The 20,168-nt window shown below is 32.5% G+C and overlaps 4 protein-coding genes and 1 pseudogene across 7 annotated transcripts; 2 read left to right on the top strand and 3 right to left on the bottom strand.

Moving 5' to 3' along the window:
* Window positions 1-1,246: 1,246 nt before the first annotated feature.
* LOC114377063 lies at window positions 1,247-2,349 on the bottom strand (the record flags this gene model as incomplete). The annotated part of the gene is made up of 2 exons (XM_028335448.1): window positions 1,247-2,065; window positions 2,172-2,349. Coding segments are annotated over 2 exons (828 nt in total), but the record flags the coding sequence as incomplete, so codon positions are not given.
* A 4,203-nt stretch (window positions 2,350-6,552) lies between these two features.
* LOC114403153 lies at window positions 6,553-8,238 on the top strand. The gene is made up of 3 exons (XM_028365940.1): window positions 6,553-6,853; window positions 7,502-7,599; window positions 7,718-8,238. Exons 1-3 carry the CDS (start codon window positions 6,811-6,813, stop codon window positions 7,988-7,990), a joined length of 414 nt encoding a protein of 137 aa, XP_028221741.1. The 5' UTR covers window positions 6,553-6,810; the 3' UTR covers window positions 7,991-8,238.
* Window positions 8,239-8,812: 574 nt separating this feature from the next.
* Window positions 8,813-11,604, bottom strand: LOC114377055 (annotated as a pseudogene).
* A 1,467-nt stretch (window positions 11,605-13,071) lies between these two features.
* On the top strand, window positions 13,072-13,662 carry LOC114403143. The gene has a single exon (XM_028365928.1). It carries the CDS (start codon window positions 13,198-13,200, stop codon window positions 13,480-13,482), a length of 285 nt encoding a protein of 94 aa, XP_028221729.1. The 5' UTR covers window positions 13,072-13,197; the 3' UTR covers window positions 13,483-13,662.
* Window positions 13,663-16,601: 2,939 nt separating this feature from the next.
* Window positions 16,602-19,698, bottom strand: LOC114403125 (two-pore potassium channel 1-like). Of its 4 annotated transcripts, none has more exons than XM_028365899.1 (3): window positions 19,226-19,541; window positions 17,278-18,214; window positions 16,602-17,179 (listed from the first exon to the last, which is right to left on the bottom strand). In XM_028365899.1, the coding sequence occupies exons 1-3, from the start codon at window positions 19,371-19,373 to the stop codon at window positions 17,029-17,031; spliced, it is 1,236 nt and encodes a 411-aa protein (XP_028221700.1). In that variant the 5' UTR covers window positions 19,374-19,541; the 3' UTR covers window positions 16,602-17,028. The 4 variants fall into 4 exon arrangements, with proteins under 4 accessions (XP_028221700.1, XP_028221708.1, XP_028221691.1 ...); XM_028365917.1 differs by having other exon boundaries at window positions 17,040-17,179; window positions 17,426-18,214; window positions 19,226-19,547; XM_028365907.1 differs by lacking the exon at window positions 19,226-19,541 and adding an exon at window positions 19,563-19,698 and having other exon boundaries at window positions 17,037-18,214.
* Between the last annotated feature and the right edge of the window lie 470 nt (window positions 19,699-20,168).

The raw sequence follows: 20,168 nt of genomic DNA, 5'->3' as shown, positions 1-20,168 counted from the left end.
TTAAAATTAGTTCTAAAGTCAACAAATTTACTATAATGGTAATTAATGACGAGGTAACAGTATAAAAAATGCATATCCTTTTTTCTCAAATAAAAATAGCTATTGCATTTTTTATATAATTTAACATTGTATAATGTTATTTTTTAAGATGCACATTTAAATTAGAAAGGACTTTTTCCACACTATTTTTTTTTACGTGATAAGTAAGAAAGTAATCTCTCAAAATTAGATAAGTCTTAGAAACAAAATCAAATGGCATAAGTTAAGAAATTAAATACTTTAGATATTTAAACCCCTTCAATTTGCATTGATATTCTGAAGAAAAAAAAGATTTTTGTATAAGAGATTAAATGCTCAATTTCATCCTTTCTGTGTCTTCTTTTCTATATGTATATATTTCAGTCAAGAGTCAAGGACAAGAAGTCAAGAGTCCTTTCTGGTTTTTCTTTTCCTTTTTTTCCAGTGAGTCCTTTCTGGTTGACTGCCGAAGAGTAAGCTCAGCCCTTATTTTATGGGTCAGAGAATGATAAATAAGCCCATGTATACAAGTCCTCTAAGGACCACGCCACAAGTTTAATGGTTTATGCATTATATTCCTTTTAAGAAAAAATGCTATGGATTTATATTTGTAAAGCTAGAAAAACAATAGTTTGGAAAACAAATTGTAACGACCCTTCTTTGAAAAAATAAACTATCAAATTGCTCGTTAAAATTATCTATCTCTACTCTTAAAAGAAAAAGTCATTTAAATTACAACCACTAAATTAAAAGTAGTCTTTAAAAATTGAAATTGTCGCCCATGGTCCTAAAACCTTTAGTTCAAATTTTAAGATAATAAATTGTAGATTTCCCAAATATAAAATATTTATCCAACTACTTATTAAAATTGAGAGTACTTTCATAAATGATTTAAAAATAACAGTGCTTTAACAAATAGTTTACTTTATGGCAAAAAAAAAAAAAAGGCCTTTATTTTGCAACTTGTTGCATGGAAAGTGCACAGACTGAGTCAGCAGCAGACACACTTGGCACATGATTGTATAGTAATGCAGTTAAATAAACTTTCCCGAACATGAGAGGGAACGAGAGATTTAAAGAGGAAAATAACAAACCAAATTGATGACAAACACTCATAAAAGTTCCTTTGTGGATCTAAAGTCATTCAAACAAAACATAATCATACTATGTTTTGTAATGTGACGAAACTGATAAAATTAAGAGATTTGATTGAGATTAGAACTAGCACTTCATTAAAAAACACGGCTTAAGATTAAAAGGTCAAGTGAATAGAAGAGAACAAAATTTTGGTAAACATCAAGAAGGAAAATAGTTAATGACTAAAACTTCACCTAAAATAGCAGCTCATGATAACAATTAGTAATAAAAGATTAATCACTAAAAATACAATGATCTACTCAGCAAACCAACTCCTTCTCCAATCTCAAATCTTGATGCTCTGTGGATCCCTTGGAAATATCAATCTCAATTAAATTTTCATCCTCATTCATCTCATTAATTTCTGCCCAGAGCTCCGTGAGACCTTGTTGCTTGAAAATGGATTCTGGCAAGAACTCTAAAAAGTAGTTGTTTGGAAGCTTGATTTCAATCAAGCCATCCTCCTCCTCCTCATCAACATCATAATCAAAGACCAAGCTATCAGATATATCAAGATTTTGATCTGTATTGTGATGAATCTTAATACTTTCTTCATCCATGGTTGAGCTAGTAGTGCTTTCACTATCTGATGGAAGTGAAGTATCTGATTGTGGATCAGCTTTTTGCTCATAATACTTCTCAGCACTGAGTACAAAACTTGTATCCATGATATTTCTGCTTTCACAATCTAATGAAAATGAAGACTCTGAGTGTGCTTCAGCTTGCCTCTCAGCAGTTTCATTTTGTTGGATAGTAACATCTTCTAATGAAGGTTGTAACTCCAATTTCTGCTGGTTATCTTGGACAAGATTTTCATGTAGGGACCCTTTTTTCTTTGCCAGTGTGACAAGAAACAAGGTAGATAGAAGAGCAATCAGTAGTGTAAGAAGGGAAGGAGAGGATTCAGAAACTGAAAAGAAAAAGGAAATTGAAAATAGAAGGACGAGAACCAGAATGATTGGAAAGAAACTGGCAAAATAACAACACAGATTGTGACAGATTTGTTGCTTACTTACTTTCACCATGATCATTCACTAGAGAATATACTTCTTGAGTCAAAGCCAAAGCAAATGTAAAGTTCAACCTCACCCAACAAAGACTGCAAGAAGTACTGCTGAAAAGGAGAAGAAGATCACTAGGAAGATTGCAAATACAGTGGCTGAAAAATTGTTCAATCTGTAGTTCTGTACTTTTTTATGACTTGAAAATACAGATTGTGGCACAGCAAAGATATAAGTTAATAATAACTTTCAGCTCCTACCCTGCTTCCTATTTTGGTATAACCAGTTGCTAAAATGTCAAACAGGCAGCAAAGGAGGGAAGGTCATACTTTGAATAAGAAGACTCAAAAGATCATAGCTCTGAACCGAAAGAAAAAAAAAATGCTCTTTTTCATCAAAACTGATAAGAGTAACATTTAGTGACATCTGATCCTTGAAAGATCAAGTTCCTTTCCACTGCTGAGCAACTCTACTAGCTAGGAATCCAACTGGCAAGTGCTAATGGAACCGTGTTTCTGACACAAAACCTTTTATTATTTATTATCTGCATCTGATTCTCTTGGGACATAGCAAAGGTGTTTGTTTTCCAACAATATTTACAACTTCAAAGCCTTGGACTTGTCGAATGCATGTGCCAGACATATCTGGCCCCTCCCCACCACACATGGTAAGATACCGAACCCAAGAAAACAAACTTCATCGAAAGAGAACTCAAGAACAAGAAGGACCTTGCTTCTCCCTCTATTTTACTCACAACCAAACAAAACCGGTTTACAGAAACTCAATATACCAAATCAGGAAACAACAAATTTCTCAAAACAACACTTCTTTGCGGAAGTTCCTTTGTTGAGACACTTTCCTAGTTTGACATTTTCCCCATCACATACATCAAAGAAACGTTTGAATTCTTATTAGTTTTTTTTTTTGTAGCAATGAAATTAGAGTGTGATGGCAGATAGACAAAACTTTGCTCCTACACCTACAATTCTTAATTAACAAAGGCACATTAAATAATCAATATTCTGTAATAATGACCCACTTTCTATTATTGTTTAGGCTCTTATTGAGCATTGAAGAAGTAATTGTTTTCAAGTCCTTTTCTCCTTCTGCATCTCAAGCTCATGCAGGCTTTAATGGAGTGGACTGGAGGCCCCATTATGGAAGATATATAAAAGACTAAAACTAAATCGTTAGGTATCCTCCATTACTATCCTGTTCCACACTAGGTAACATATCAGCTACTAGGACAATTTGGTTACAGTTGCCAATTGGTACAAGGTTTCAAGAGGTTGCGTAAGCAAGACGTGGGTTCAGTAACTTACACAGTTAGATGCCTAGATTTTATTTTTAATTAGATCGATCTAAAACTACTGCTTCATGTATTTACTGAACAAGTCTCTTTTTATTTATGTGGGTATTTTTTATGAAGCACAGAAGCAGGATGGTGCTACTGCTAGTGATTCTGTACCCGTTACACATGCTATTAAGCGTGTGAGTAATTTTAGAAAAATTCATCAAAACTTAGGACAGGTATTAGAAAAACATGGATAATGGTTAAACTTAAACAATTAATATTATGACGTATCAGATTGTAATAATATTCTGTCCAATGAGCATATCAAATCTTGGTGAATAGTTCAAGTTTTAAATGGCAACTTATTAATAATAATGTTATCATATGGATAGGCGACAGCTGACAATTACTGAAGATGGCTACATGCATATTTCTCATGTTTAAGCCAAAAAAATTGGTAGGAGACTTTAAATGATATTATCTTTTTTATTGATTTCTAGAATCAGAAACGTGAATGTCCCTGTCATCTTTTTTAACCTTTTCTACCTTCTTTTATACAATTCTTAGCCTTAATCCCCTCTCTCATAATCATTTGCTCGTGCCTACACAAAGAAATGATGTCATGAAAAAATGAAGGAGAACAACAGACAAGAAAGTCGTGGAAACAGAGGTCATTTACAAAAAGACATCGCATTGGCTTTCTCGTGACTTTGATTGTGTTTCTTGGTGGGAAATCTTGTGGATTATTATGCCTACTCCTTAATCATTAATGTTCTTATAAAAGTCTAGCACTTTTCATGATTTATTTATTAATATTTTAATTTTATTAACTTGTTATCAATAATATTTTTGTGCAATATCACTTGACTATGTTCTTATAAAAGTCTAGCTAGCACTTGTTATCAATAATATTTTTGTGCAATAATATTGTGAGATTAAACTTCTTAATATCTGAAAGTTGAGTGCATTTTTTTTTTCGGAAAGCCAACAATTTTTATTGCAATGAAAAAGGACCATAACCATTTGCTCATTCTCCATACATCGCCCCATCAGTCCAAAATCCATGTGCTTACCATATTCATGTATCCACCGTCCCCCTCACAACAACAAGCATGGCCTCTGACCAATTTGCTGTCAAAACACCATTTATGTGAATCCACTCTGCAGAAAGTTGAGTTCCATTGTTTTGAATTGCAAAATATAATAATTTAAATAAGTGTCTAAAATATTCTCAATTATAAATTTTGCATTTAAAATGTATGTCATGATGAAAAGAATTTATTACTACTGGTGCAAAATAAAGACGCTTTAAGTACTCTACAGCTAACTTTATAATATTTTAATAACCTTATTCGGAGTTGAGTCAAATAAGATGATTAAAGGTGGTAAAGCCTTTTCTAATTAATAAATTTTAACACATACTAGTACATTCTTTATATTCAAATTTAAGATTATTAGTTAAATTAAAATAATTCACTCTTAATTAGTTTTCGTAGTCACTTTATAACATGAATAATTAAATAATGGTGAAATTAAAAATAAGGATATATTAAAAAATGTATCGATTGTATTCTAATTTGTGTTTAATTAGAATAGAATCTGAACAATAAAAGAAACCAAATACGATAAAAATAAATTTTAAAAATTGAGCTTGTGTTGAAGAGAAAACATTAATTATAACAAGGATTTTCTTCAACCTAAATTTAAATTCTAACATGGAAACATTCTCGACCCTATTACATGTACTATTTTTTTCTCTCTATTTGAGTAAGGTGTATAATTGAATACCATATTGCAAGAAGATTGTGAGTTTGATATTGACTTCAAAGGTTGTTTGTTGATTTTGGTGGTATTTGAGACCGTATAAAGTTGATGACTATACTTTTTTATTACCTATAAAAATACGTTCTTACAAAGAAACACTCTAAAACCTAACTTAATGACAATTCTAGTAGAGTGAGTAACACAATAAGAGGATGATAGGATCATCTAACTTTATTATCACCTTGTTGTCCATATAATAAGGATAGGATAGAATTCAAAGTGGTTTTTGAAATAGTGGCGTAAAAGGAGTAAAGAATAGGTGTTTTAATTCTTTTTTTTACACACAAGTTTCAATTAAAGTTTGTGAATATAATTTTGAATGAATTTTATTTTATTAATTGAGTTTGCATTCTTTTTCATTTTAAGTTGAATCTCAAGGAAAAATTAACTCAATTTTCAATTGAATCAAACTATGCCAAATAAAAAGTTTTCTTAGTTTTACTTTTTAATATGCAGAGGCCAACTGAAAATCAAAATACCACTAATTAATTAACAAAACTTTCTTTCACCAATAATCACAATTGAAATTTATGTACATTTTCCTCAATACAAGTAAAAAAAAGTAATATCTCATCACTTATTAATTTAATGCATAAAATTGACATTTCTTACACCCCTTTCCTCCCAATTTATATGATGAAATGAATAAGGTTAAACTAAAATTCCAATCCTTATATTTATATATTTTTTTCATTGTAAACTCTATATTAAAAGAGAATGTAGGAGTCAAAACAAAAATGATACATTAATATAGGAATTAAAATACATTTTTATATAAAAATAAATTAAAAATATAAAATATTTATGGAACAAGAATCAAAAGTGCATTATTAAAAGTAAATATCTAATTTCATATCATTACAACTTTGACAGCTAATATGAATTAAATCACAAATATTTTTATTTTTTAAATTTAACGATATACTTTTTATAATGTTTTTTTCGAAAGAAAAATAATTATTTGAATATCATATTAAAGTTTTAACAAAAACATTTTTTTCATATAAAACTAAAATGTAGACCTGGAATTAAAATAATATTATATAAGGGCAACTTTTAAAAATTACCGCAGTAAAAAAAAACTTTTAAAAATGACCTATTATAAAAAAAACATTTTAAAATTACCTAATAAACAATTGGGAAACTTTGTCTCTAATAGACTGTCAATTATTCTACCAAAAAGGAAAAAAAAAAAAAAAAAGCATATGCTATGGAGAATCCCATTCGAGAATTGTAGTGACAAAACTACCCTTCACCAGTGGAGAACTAAACTACATTTCAATCTTTAAAGTTTAAACAATTCTGCCCGGTGGGGCAATTAAGGTAGGCGATCAAACCAAGCGTGCACAGCGAAACCCTAGCGTTAGGGTTTAAATGTCCTCTCAATTCCCTCCACCGAGAAAGCATCTTTCTCTAAATTGATTGATTTCTTGTGTTTTATTCTCTCAAGATTGGTGTTGGTGAAATTTTGTTGTTCTCTGTTCAATCGGGCCTTATTGCTCACTGCGCCTTCAAATCCATGGTCGTCAGTTTACCATGGATCCATTTCATCAGATTGAACAACAAGAAGACGAGTGGGGTATGCCATTTTTTCTTTCAATTTCGATTTTTTTTTTTGTTACTTTTCTCTTTTGGTTTCTAAATGAACAAACCGGACTCGAGAAGGGGGAGAAATAGGGGTTGGGAATTGAATGGATATACTGATAGATTCTGTATTAGTCTCAGATTGATTCTTGTTTGTTTATTGCATATATGAGGGTCTCATATAATTTTGACAAGGATTGGTTATTAATTAATTCACTGCTATTGTTTGTGGGTTTCTCATGTTATGTGGATTTTATTTTCCGAAGATATTGCTTGTGGCACTCGGTGCTTCACATCCGTGTGGAATGCATATTGTTCCAGCTTAATTTGATATTCAGCTGATTCAAATTTTAACACTGTTTGATTTTCATGTAAATTAGAGGTATTTATTTAGGGTAGGAATCATAATGTCCTAGCATACAGAGAATTTTAGCACTGATATAGGTTTGTTTTTACTTGTTTATGTCTATACTTATACATAAATATAGTTCAGTTTTGCAATTTATTGTGCTGTATGTTTTGCTATGAATGCATGTATCTTGATTCTTAACACTTTCTATTTAGCAATGTTGGGATGGGTTCTTTGGGGACAAAAATTAGCTTTTTTGCTTTTGATCTTGAATGGTTGGACTTTTTTATGTAGACACTGATGGATTTGTGATTCCAAGTTTGGGAATTGAAGATTCAGATCAAAATAAACCTCATGTACATGATGTAGAATCTTCTAATTCTGCAGCACAGGTCAGCTAAAGAAAATTTTCTTATACTAGAGACCATATAATTTTCAGGTTTTAGATTAGATGTTGATAACTTCTGGGAAGACATTGTATATATTCTAACTATATTTGTTTGTGTTTAGGCTAAGAAGGAAGAAAACATCTATTTGGGCCCACATGGAGCGCCTCCTTCCCTAGCAAAACAGCAAGAGCTAAATTCATCCAACCGGAAGCAGAAGTTCAAGCAAAAACTGAAGGAAGCTGACAAGAGAATTAGTGGGACGGGCAGGGAGAATAAGGTGGATAACCTGAGGGAGCTTGTGGGTGGGGGAAAATTATGCATCAACAATGCAAAGGAATCAACCAAGGATTGGTTAGATCCACATTGCCAAGAATCTGAATTTGAGAGGAGGTAATGTCTTCCCACAGACATTTGGCATTATAGAAATGGCATTGGAGATTTTTTTTAGCTATTTTATTCTTCAAGATTGTCAACATAAGCACCTTTTGTTACACAGTTTGATGTCATCTCTCAAAGACCCAAGTCTCAGATCATGTACTCTGACAATAAATTTATCATGAGTTAGTCCTTTGATAATAAAGGTCTTGTGCCTCAAAGTTAATCGTGCTTAACAGGAGTTATTAAGGAGCTAAGTTCACCTTATTTGGATCAAAGGATCAAATCGTGTTCTTCAAACAGGAGTTATTGTTATTCATTCAACAAGAATTAAATGATAAATGAACAATGATCACATGTAAATGTTAGATTCATTTTGATACAATTATCAAATTGTGAATGAACCTCAATTGTACAAATTGTCATTATTACTGATTTAAAATGTATATGGGTTTCAATAAAAAGAAACCAAAACATGCTTTGATGGAAGAAGTTTACTACCGATTTTTCTCTTTTGCTCCTAATTTTATTTATTGAGTTGAGAGCTGATTTAGCAAGTGGGTTTTCCTAGAGCCTTTTAGGCCTTTGTTTTATATATTTCACAAAAAAAAAAAATCATCCAAACATTAATATCATGTATGATAATTTTTTAAAATTTTTATAATAATTATCTTAAAAGTTATTAAAGATTATTTCGAATGCAAGTTTTTATATTAATCATTAACCTCCAATTTGAATGTCATGTCATCACAATATATATTTTAACTGTCCAACTAAAATAATTTATGCATTTTCCACGCTCTTAAACTTTTTTTCATTTCATTATATGATTGTATTGGACACTTCAATTATTGGTTTGTATTCAAAGATTTTTGCCGTGCACTATTTCCAGCTTCATTAATTTCAAAACGAAGACCGCTGGCCTAATTCATCCCCGTACTGAAACAGTTTGAATTGAATATATTTAGTTTACAACAATTTGGTGATCTTGGCCTAGTTAATAAACCATGAAGACTAACAAAGAATGAGCCCTGTAATACCCCCCAAAACAGTGTATTAATAAGTGTAATATCTTCTATATATCAATATAACTAAACTAACTTCTAGGTGGCCACTCTCATCCAAGGCAGGCACTAAGCACTCAAGTATATAGCAGCTAGACAGTGGCATTAAAATTTCAAAAATCTGAAGAAACCTTCTCATTTGATGCCTAAGAGCTCCAAACCAGTTGCTTTCGGTGTCAAACCAAGCAGAGACAAGTATTCAGCATCATAGAATTTGCTCAAATGTCTCATTCCACTGTCGCAGAGAATGGTTACAATTGTGTGACCAGGGCCAATTGCTTGCGCTACTCTTACTGCTCCAACACAGTTCATTGCAGAAGAACTCCCAAGGAAGAGACCATCGTTCTTCAAAAGAAACCTGATACATCAAAAACAACAGTTGGTGAAACATTCAGTCTGGTATCACTTCATTTCATCATTTCTTCAAGTTTGACACAAAAGAACAAAAAATCGCTAAAAATAAGAAAAGTAGGATGGTTTACAAAAGAGTAAGTAACAACCTAGACATTTCAACAGCCTCCCTATCGGTGCCTCTAAAGGCCCCATCAAGTTTTGCCATTGCAAAATTCCTTGTTATCCTGTTAATTCCAATTCCTTCCGTTATAGTGTCAAATGGATTCTTAAGTCTTCTTCCATCTGCCTCCTCTTTGGTGTACATCACCGCCCTAGTTACCCTATTAAACAAACCAGAGCCAGGAGGATCTACGAGGAAGCACTTGATGTTTGGATTCTTTTCCTGTTGAGAACATAGAACAAGAAACAACTCAGACAACTTTAACACTCAAAACGACAACATCTACAACGTGGAGGAAGGGGGGTTGTGGTGAACCTGAAGAAACTTAGAAACACCAGCCACAGTACCACCAGTGCCTGCTGCTGAAACAAATGCATCCAACTTTCCATTGGTCTGCTACCAAATCTCAGGCCCTGTACCCTCATAATGGGCCCTGAAGTTCGCTAGGTTCTCAAACTGATCAGCAAAAAAGCCACCTTGGCAATCTTCAGGAAACAGAGAGCTGTAACTGCATCCATCAGATTCATAACCATTTATTTTCTCGGTGTCCTCCTTGCCATTCAATTGTTGTGAATTTGTACGCTTCAATGCAAACTCATTTGCTTCAGATGCCCGTCTTCTTGCGATTTGACAAAATGGTCTTTGTGGGTAATGGACACCGGTCTCACTCTTTCAACAGTTGCCCCAAGGGCTTCAAGTATTTGAGACTGAAGGTTGGTTAACACAAGACAATCATAAATCACATACAAATCTTAGAGAGATTTATGGCTATATTAATTTCACAATAGAGTTTGCTTGATTATAAAATACTTTCTCAATGGCAGCATCATCCGGAATAACCACGTGGGTCCTGCATCCATACGCAGGAGCAATAGTGGCAATGCTAATGGCAGTGCTTCCAGCACTCCCTTCAGTGACAATTCCATCTGGACGTAGCTGGTCAGATTCCAGAGCCTGTGCAATCAATCGTAGGAGAAATCTTAAGGGTGAAATTGTTATGACTTAAGCATAAGAGGAAAGTCCAACCCAAAAGACTAGTTTGTCAGATAGAAGAGCCTGATGACTTAAATATCACATAAAACTAGTTATTCTATGCCACTTGATGTAGAACTCATAATATATATCCTGTGTCATATCATTAAGTGTTTAAGTAAACATAAACACATGCTTAGGTGTAAATAACATAATTGAGACAATTATATTTAGAATAATTGCACTGATCATACAGGTGGTACAAGTATATGTATATGTGTATCAGATTGGGAATGAATGAATGAATAGTATGAGATAATTGACATTCCATCCCAAACAGTGAATAACAGAAGAAGTGAATGATTGAAATAAATAGATATAGAGCAGTAGTTTAACCTCTTGAATAATATGAACAGCAACACGGTCATTGACGCTGCCTCCGGGGTTTAAGAACTCGCACTTGCCGAGAATCTGAAGAGAAATAAATAAAAAGGTTGTGAGTGGAATTGGAAAAGAGAATGAAGGGAGCATAGAGAGAAAGATATATACTTGGCAACGGCGGAGAGGCTGTTGATCCGAATCATCAAAGGAGTGTTGCCTATGGCGTCCACCTTCTTGCTTGATTTGTTGTTCTTCTTCTTAGAGATGAAGATGACAGCACCAACACCAACGCAATAACAACGTCAAAGTCCCACTTATAATAACAGTTTTAAATCTCTTAAAAATCTTGTACCCTTGTATTGCAAGAATACCTATGACTAACCATACTATTCACACTTAGGCAATTACTTAAGGCACCTTATTTTTTCTTGGTGCACCCAATAAATTTTAATATTTCAAAAAATGCTCTTATTTATGATAACTTCATATCATCTCAATTCCTTTAAATAATTTTAATATCTCGAGTGATTAGTTCTTGACTCTTGATTGAAAAGTGTCATATTTTACCAAAAAAAAAACTCTCAACTCCTTCCTTCCCAACTCGAATCTTTTGTGTCCCTTGTTGCCTCCGCAGTCCCAGTGTCGTGTTCTTTCCTTATCTCTATTCGTCACTTGGCCTCCGATGTTTTTACTTCCACACATTATAGATTCGTCTATCTGTAGACTGTAATGTATCTTGTTCAATTGGCACTTTTGTTATTGATTTGATATATCACTCAAGTAAACTTGAACACAACTTGGTTTGTCATTAATTTGGCAAGATGTGTAACAATTAAAATTAACTTACTTTGCTCTCAATTAATGACATATAGTGTATATATGCATGTCATTCTAGTATTCTAACCCTTCTTAATCATTCTTAAATCAATCTTGATTATTTTAAGTGGTGGAATTTGACTTCTCCAAAGCGAGGAGAACTCTAAAGTGAAAGAAGTATACTTTAAAAGAAAAAGTGCAATAATAACCATTAATTATATAAAGTTTATTTCCTTAACAAAATTCAAGAGGGGTAATTATTTTTAAAGTATTTTTTTCAAATTTAAATTTAAAATGTTTTTCTCTCTTTTATCTTCTTTTTTCTAAACTAAAGAGGGGTAAAATTTTTCCAGCAAAAATAGCAGCAATATATAGTTCGAAAATAATAAATGATCACGAGCAACTAGGGCAACACCTAGCACGTGCAGGCCTAAGCTCAAAGAATGAGAAAAAGGTAACAAGCCAATGTTCAAATCTACTATCACACCGCCAAAGTCATGACTCAGGACTCATGAATGATTCTTTCAGTCACACTTTTCCTCATAAATTCAAAGACGTGGAAATATAGAGAACTGTAGTGCAAATTGTGCAAGGGTGTGAGGTACACACCAATTGAGGACAGATGTACTGCTTAGGAAGAATCACTTTCAATTCATAACATCATAAACTTGTCACGTTTTTTGAATCACCATTTCAATGCATATGAGAGAAAGAAGAAAAAGATAATAAGTTAAATTTTTTATTGATAAAAAATTAATAATTAATATTTGTCAATAAAAAAATGTAATAGAATGATTTTTATATTTTTTTATAAGATCATATCTAACTTATCTTAAGTAAAAATGGAATTAAATAGGATTATTGCGTTTTATTGGTATACTTAATATTTGCAACTAATAATCCTAAATATATAAGAGAGTTTTATTAATAAGATGGGATGAGATTGTTTAGGGCATATGTTTAATTTTCTATCCAATTTGTCGTTACATGAATTTCGAAGCGAATCCAATGGTCTCATACAAACTAAATGCGTAAAAGAAAGAATAAAAATGTTTCATTACAAACTTTTTTTGTTATCGACATCCGTTTCCCACGGATACACAAACGTATGATCTTTCTTGAAGTAAGTTAGAGAATCTTTTTCTTTAATTTCATTATTTTCAATATATGAAATTAAATGGTATAATTTTCGAGTAGCTTCTGTCCGTTTCAACTTTAAAAAAAAAGAAGAAGAAGAAGATTATGGGAGCAGTATTATTTTAATTAAAAACTCTACGGAGCAAAGTACGGTTCACACGTGAACCAAAAGAAAAATGCTAGTATAGTAGTAAAGTAACTGGGGGATAAAATGGTGATTATGGGAGTGTAAAACGAGTGTGTTCCCCTGACTCAAAATAAAAAAACCCAACAAACAAAGCAAACGCTTGTGTCTGAGAGAATCTGTGCACAGAAAAGGCAACCCTCACTCACATAATTTCCATGGAGATCCCAGAGAAGGTGGTCAAGTTCAGATACCATTTTCTCGGGGCAATGCTCTTCTCTCTCGTGATCATGGCCCCAAGATTCATGACCCTCTTGACCTATTTTTGGCCACTCTTCCTCTCCACAGCTCTAGTCCTTGCCCTTGTCTTCTTCTTCGCCAAGACTTCTCCTTTACACTCTGCCGACGCTACTTCCTCCCTCCACAACGCCGGGGAAGCCCTCCTTGATTACGTCGCCGGCCACCATGACCTGCCCCTGGATACTCGCCACAATTCCGACTAATAAGGTAGACACAGTGCTCCTTAATTATGTACTCTGCTACTGTGCCAGTGTCAATGCCAATGTTCCAACTTACAATGTAATGTCGTAATCCTTTCATTTAACTCTACGGGGCTGTAATGTACGTAACACTGATTAATTTACTTCTTCTCATGCTAAGTTAAGTCATGTCAAATTTTAACAGATCAAAATCGTTATCTTTATTTTAAAAGTATTAATTTAAGGCGACTGTTGATCAGTGAAAGAGGTGTGCAGTGTAGTGTCGGTCACAATCGTGATTATATTAGAAGAAAACTAGTGAAAAAAATGTCGGTTCATTTAATTAATGTTTAAAATTAATTAAATTAATCGCAACGAGAATGATATTTTTTTAAAAAAATATACTAATGATACCAGCGATTTTGAATATTTCAAGCCCAAAACAGAATTTTACTCGATTATGATTATTTCTTGGCTTTCATCTCTCTCTTTTTTGTTGAATGGCTTTTATCTCTTTAATTTCTTATAATTATCATTTTGATTCGCAAGCTGGCATTTTAACGGTTGAGTTGTGTACTAATGTTGTAAGTCGTAACTTTCTCGTTTTTCCTTCAAATTATTTTGGCTGAATAAATCGCTAAAATATGAACTGAAAAATGGAGTTGCGGCTGTGGCAGAGTCTTTTTGAAAAGGAAAAAAAAATTGACAGTGATGGCAGTGTTTGAGTGTGGGTGTGATCGTGAATGATGATGAGATATGCGGTACATGTTCTGTTCATTGACATTATTGGTGAAATAATGCTTAGGTCACCAACGGCTAATATTTGCTAATTGCTACTATTGCTAATGCTAGGGATACCCGCGTATTGCTATAATTGTGTTGCTTTATTGTGACCTGTTTCTAACGGACACCACCCTTCTCTCTATTTCTTACTCTTTTTGTTTTAACAACTCATGTTTTAGATAGGAAGAAAAAATCTTCATCAATAGTTCAACTTTGGCATTTGTTTAGAAACGTAATTTCGACTTTTCAAAGTTGAACCAAACACCAAAGTATTTAAGTCAATGTTTCATTTTGATCAGTTACTAATTTCTTTTAAAATTCAAATAAAATTTGGTTGCAAATTATTTTGAATATTAAATAAATTAATCTAAATAGAGTTCTAAAATACTAATGTACTAGTATTTTTTAATGATGGGAATCTATTAATCGGTCTCGAAAGTTGTGGAACCGTCGTACTCGACAATCCATCACGTGCCATCCATATTAGTTGCTGAGTGCTCATTTGTCAATTACTCGTCAGGGGACAGAATTCAGATGCCCTGAAAATTGAAAAAGTAATATTATGAGTGAAAAATATAATACTAATTAATTAATTCTAAAGTAAATATACTAAAAACTTTAATCTAAAAAATGTTATTTTAATGTAGTATTATCTTCGCATATTGTGAATCATCTTGTTTTGAAGGGAGCTTCCTTGCTGCTATCCACTAGTGTGTTTGGTAGAACACTGATTAATATTGAGGTTAGTATAAGTTACACTTTAATTATTCTCAACATAAATAAACCTCTTAAAATTGATGAATAAGTGTGAAAATGCGTTTCAATGATTTTTTTCATAACTTTCAACAATTAATTTTTAACATATACATATTATTAAATATTTTAGAAAATTAAGTGAACTTTAAACACTTTTATTATTATTGACTTTAAAATGTTATCTACATTCTTTATCTCAATTTTTAAGAACACAGAATAATTTTTTAGTGAAGATGTATGTATATTTTCAAACAATAAATGAAAAAGGATGTAATTTAAGTATCGAAAGTGGAAAGCGTAATTTAGTCTTTTTAGTGATAATCTTACGCTGAAATAAACCGGTAAGAATATTTAAAAAACTCTTTTGTTATCTTTACAGGTTTGAAATATTTAACTTTACTTAAAGCGAGAGGAAAATTATGTTGCAGGGAGCAGAGATATTCATGCAAAGAAAAGAATTTTTGTCAAACTGTTAATGTCAGTCACCTACCAAATTTGATATGATAAATTTGAATTGAAACAAAACTAAATTTATCAGTATTTTATGTACGAATTGTTCTCCGTCTTGAATCTGTTTATATCTATTTGTCTTTGTGCAAGTGAATCGGATTATATGTCTTTGCAGATGGGTGTAATTGTGTAAAAGTGATGAATAACTGATAACATAGGAGACAATGGCACGCAAATACCATTATTTAAAGTTTGAAAAATTCGTCGGCTACTCAATGATGTTAATGGTGGACCAATACCATTTTTTTGAAATTAACTGCAGTTCACAAACAACAAACAAGCCAGGAACCTTTCTGGACAGATCATAGATAAAGGGTTCAAAAACCAGTAGTAGATAACAGCCAGACAACTTTAACCCATGCTTAATTTTTTATAATAATTTAAAAAGTGTTGTTTTTTAGAAAATGAAAATCTTCGACCATCAAAGATTCTGAAAAATAAAAACCTCTCGTATAGTACTGTTTTAGAAATTAAATATAAAACTTAAGAAATTTTAAAACGAATTCTTTAAAAAAAATTTGGGAGTAAAGTTTATTCAAACTTCACTAAATCTTCTGTGCACTATTAGTAGTTGCTCAATCATGAATAATCGCACACATTTACTTTCCATCTGTTGTACTCGAGTAAATTCTAACTTTTAAAAACTTTTGTAGAAAAAAAAAACACAGTTTAAAGCTAAAATTTTAGGTTTGAGTAGAAATTTTTAAAAATAACAATCGATTTTTAATTTTAATTTTAAAATTTTTTTAAACCATTTTCTAAAATATCATTAGTTTCAAAGGAACTCATTTTAAAAGTGTTATATCATATTAAAATTAGTTTAAAAGTATTTTTATGTGACTATAAGATCAGCAACAACGATAACGATAAAAATACCAGTAATGATCATGATGATAATGACCATAACAATAATAGTGGTGATGGAGGTGTCATTGGGAGTGGTGTTGGTGATGATAACCAATGGTGATGACGTTGGTGGTGGTAGTAGTAATTATAGGTGTATAATTGTCAAAATGTATTTTGTTTTGCGATTCATCCACAATATCAACATTAAACAGGGGTATTTAAAAAAAAATTATGACTCAAGTCAAACGTGATGAAAAACTACTTCCAAATGCTTCAATGAGACTTGAGTCCACAATTTAGAATCATGTTTCCAACACACATCCAAGGATTCCAAGCATCTTGGTCAATGCAGAAACCATGTGTGACTCATCCTAAACTCAAGTAATGTGCTTTGAACTGAATGTTCCGATTTCATCTATGTATTTTAAGCAGTTAAATACAAAAGACTCTGAAGCTTAAACTTTTAAGCTTATATACTTACATGATATGCATAAGAAGCTCCTTGATCAAGTAGTCAACAAATCGATAGTATGAGACTGACCAATAAACGCCAATCCCTTCAAGAAATTTCAGACTTTCCATGCTCATCAAAGTTCTGCTATGGTGTGCATTACGTGATCAAAGTGAAAAATAGGAACACTCGGTACCAACTTGGTGCAATGTTAATGTGTTGGTCTAAGATGACTGAGCAAGTGTTATATCCGAAGTTGATAGTGTGCCAGAATCATCAACATCAAGCTGTTCAAACTCCTGCATCACAAGTGATATATCTTCTTGACTAATCTTCCCCATCTCTTTGAGCTTATAAATAACGAATTCCGCAGCCCTATGAGAAACAAAAGAAAAGAGATAAAAATGAATAAAGCCATGTTTATCATTGGTAGTATAACAATATATATGACTTTGAAAGAATGCTCAACAAACCCAACAGTCCCATCCTCATCAAGATCTGCAGCCTCCAAATCTAAATTGGTCACTTTCCTTGTAAGTACCCACTTGACAAGTTCCTTTTGTCTGATTTCAGTGTTTAGTTCAGCAATGTAGACGAAAAGCTGAGCTAAAGTAATAGTACCTGTCAATATCCAAAACACAGCAAATATTCTTCCTGCTTGAGTTGAGAAACTTTGATCCCCATAACCCAGTGTTGTAATTGTAGAACAAACACAGTAGAATGCATCTATAACATCCAATTTCTCAACTGTGACCAAAAAAATTGTCCCCACGATGATGAGAATCAAAAGAAGGGAAAAGACTAGAAATAATTTGTATCTTGTTTTATTGGTCTCAACCTCCCTTAAAATTTCAGTTGAACCAATTTTTTGGTGCATGCGCATGGCTTTAACTAGCAAAAGTTCTTGTTTCTCAACTAAGTAGTCTGCTGCTTTGCTTACAATTAGTCCAATCAATGCCATCCCAGAGAAAACAAAAGCACATGCAAGTAGTTTTGCAAGGTGGCTATTTGGCACAAGGTCTCCATATCCAACAGTGGTCATTGTCACAATTGTGAAGTATAAAGCATCAAGAATTCCATCTGTTTTCTGCCCCTTAATCTGGTTTCTGACAAGGTAGAAGATTAAAGCACCTACACCTAAATAGACTGCAAGGTAGATAGCCATTCTTTTAAAACTTGGATGCAAATTCTGAAATATGGATGCAGTACGAGGAATTGATTCATTGCAATTTGTCTCTGTAGGAACAAGCTCTGCGTGAGGAGCACTTCTAGAACGGAGGAGCCTTCTCTTGTTTAATAACTGCTGTTTAGTCTTTTGAGTCGCATCAAGTGATCCTGACAGCAAGGGATCCTTTGCACCATTGTTGGCCATGCAGAGGAATTTAGAAACAAGGATCAGCAATATAGGACCTGATTCAGTTGCAAAACAGTTCAAACTAGCAACATCAGTCAAATAAGGAAGGAATGTAAATGAACATCCATAAGTCATTATTAGACTTGTAACTGTAAGTATTAAAAAGATGAAGCATAAAACTTAAATTCATTCAAAGAGCTTTCACAAGAAAAATAAACTAGTATGCTCAAATACATACTACAATAGGTGCCAGAGATCAATAAAAGTTCTACTTCAGCTTACTAACACAAATGCAAAATGAGCTCGTTTGGATCATCACATACAACTGATACAAGCCATATGGATCTCCTGAATGGCGTACCTTCATTTAAAGAAAAGGAAGAAAATGCATCCAATTCTTCTGAGCTAGTGACTTTGTAAGCAAAATAACTAATAGGCCATAAAAGTAGCATAATAGCATTGAAATACAATGACTTTGCCCATAATATTCTTGATGCCAAAATTAAAAAAAAAAATCATAGAGCAACGCAACTAGTGAACTAGGACTTCCTATTTACCTCTCTATTTCCTAACCTCAGTCAAATCACTTCAAATTCTAATGAAAGTTACATCAGCCTCATCATATTGAACATTCCCAGTTTAGTTCTCATTACAAAAAAAATAGAATAAAAGGGAACTGAAAAAGTAAGAAACATGAGGTCAAATAATTTTTGTTTTGGAAAAACAACGGAGCTTTGAAGTAAATTCCAATTTCTTTGCTCAGTCCATTAGTCATCTCACAGAATTTCACCCTCACAAGTATTTTCCACTAGTCATGGGCAATCCTCCAAGACAAAAAAGTTCGCAACAACAGTGACCCAAAATTACACAAACAAGTCAGGGGGGTATGCCTTCAAAATAACAACTTGCAAGAGCCATCCCGAAGGAAATGAAATATGGTTCAAGATCACAATCTAAAAGTTGAAAAGAAATACTCCTTGACAAAGACTTAAGACAACATTGATGCATTAAATTTTGGAGAAACTAAATTAACATAGTGGATCAGAGGGAAGGACAACAGTTAATACTTAAAGGTTGATCGTGTGGAGGACTTATCCAACTGCAGTTCTTGTCAAGGAGCATTAGATTTCCAGAAATAGCAACAGTGCAACACAAGTTCAATCTAACACTAACACACTTTTTACAGAGAATAAATCTGCAAAACTTAAAGGTCATGGATGACTAATCAACAACAAGTTAACAGGCAAAAGAGAATTCAAACGAAACAATATGCAGTGGTAATTCCGATCAAGTAGGAATCGAGCTTGTAAAAGAAAGACATGTGTGGAACTAAGAAGCCAAAAGGAAAACAAACCCATCACAATAACAACAAATGTAATTCGTAATTGCGAGGAAAGTTCTGACCTTTGAAGTGGTTTGTTGTGGTTGCTGAAGGAGATGAGATATGAATATGTCAAAGGCTTGTGAAAGAATGTGATTCAGTGCAAGTGGATCCCATATGATCTAGTTTCTCCATAATTAATCATGAATCAATTCCGCGTTAAAGAGAATTTGTTTGTTAAGTGTTATAAAAATAAATAAATAATTTTAAAAAGACAAAAAAAAAAGTTCCCATATATGCGGCCCACTTGGCAGTTGTTCCAGTTCTTTCAAGTTTCAACCATATTTTGACTATTTTTTAAGGCTTGTTGTCAGGAAAGAAAAAGGACATGGTTTCCCATTTATTCATGGATGACTGACGACTTAAATGTTTATTTAATATGATATTATTAAATGATAATTTATTTTAAAAATTTAATAATAAAATTTATTAAAATGAGACAAAGGAACTTATTAAGATAATACATACTAAAAGATTTATTAAAATAAGTTAAAAAGTCAACAACATTTGATACTTTATACTAATAACATAATAATAATAAAAAGTTAAAAATAATAGTCTTTTCAAAGTAGTATTTACATTTGAAAGATATATATTTATATTCTTTTCAAAATTTTGATGATAATCAT

Source organism: Glycine soja, chromosome 2, assembly GCF_004193775.1.
Source record: "Glycine soja cultivar W05 chromosome 2, ASM419377v2, whole genome shotgun sequence".
Classification (NCBI taxonomy): Eukaryota; Viridiplantae; Streptophyta; class Magnoliopsida; order Fabales; family Fabaceae; genus Glycine; species Glycine soja.
The sequence above is the reverse complement of the archived record's forward strand: the minus strand, read 5'-3'. Positions and strand labels throughout refer to the sequence as shown.

Coding starts and splice junctions, on each gene's coding strand:
- LOC114403153 (XM_028365940.1), top strand. CDS start 6,811: ATGGATCCATTTCATCAGATTGAACAACAAGAAGACGAGTGGG. Junction 6,854..7,501: donor ACAACAAGAAGACGAGTGGG/GTATGCCATTTT, acceptor TTTTTTATGTAG/ACACTGATGGATTTGTGATT. Junction 7,600..7,717: donor CTTCTAATTCTGCAGCACAG/GTCAGCTAAAGA, acceptor GTTTGTGTTTAG/GCTAAGAAGGAAGAAAACAT.
- LOC114403143 (XM_028365928.1), top strand. CDS start 13,198: ATGGAGATCCCAGAGAAGGTGGTCAAGTTCAGATACCATTTTCTCGGG.
- LOC114403125 (XM_028365890.1), bottom strand. CDS start 19,373: ATGACCTTTAAGTTTTGCAGATTTATTCTCTGTAAAAAGTGTGTTAGT. Junction 18,215..19,225: donor TCCACACGATCAACCTTTAA/GTATTAACTGTT, acceptor CAACTGAATCAG/GTCCTATATTGCTGATCCTT.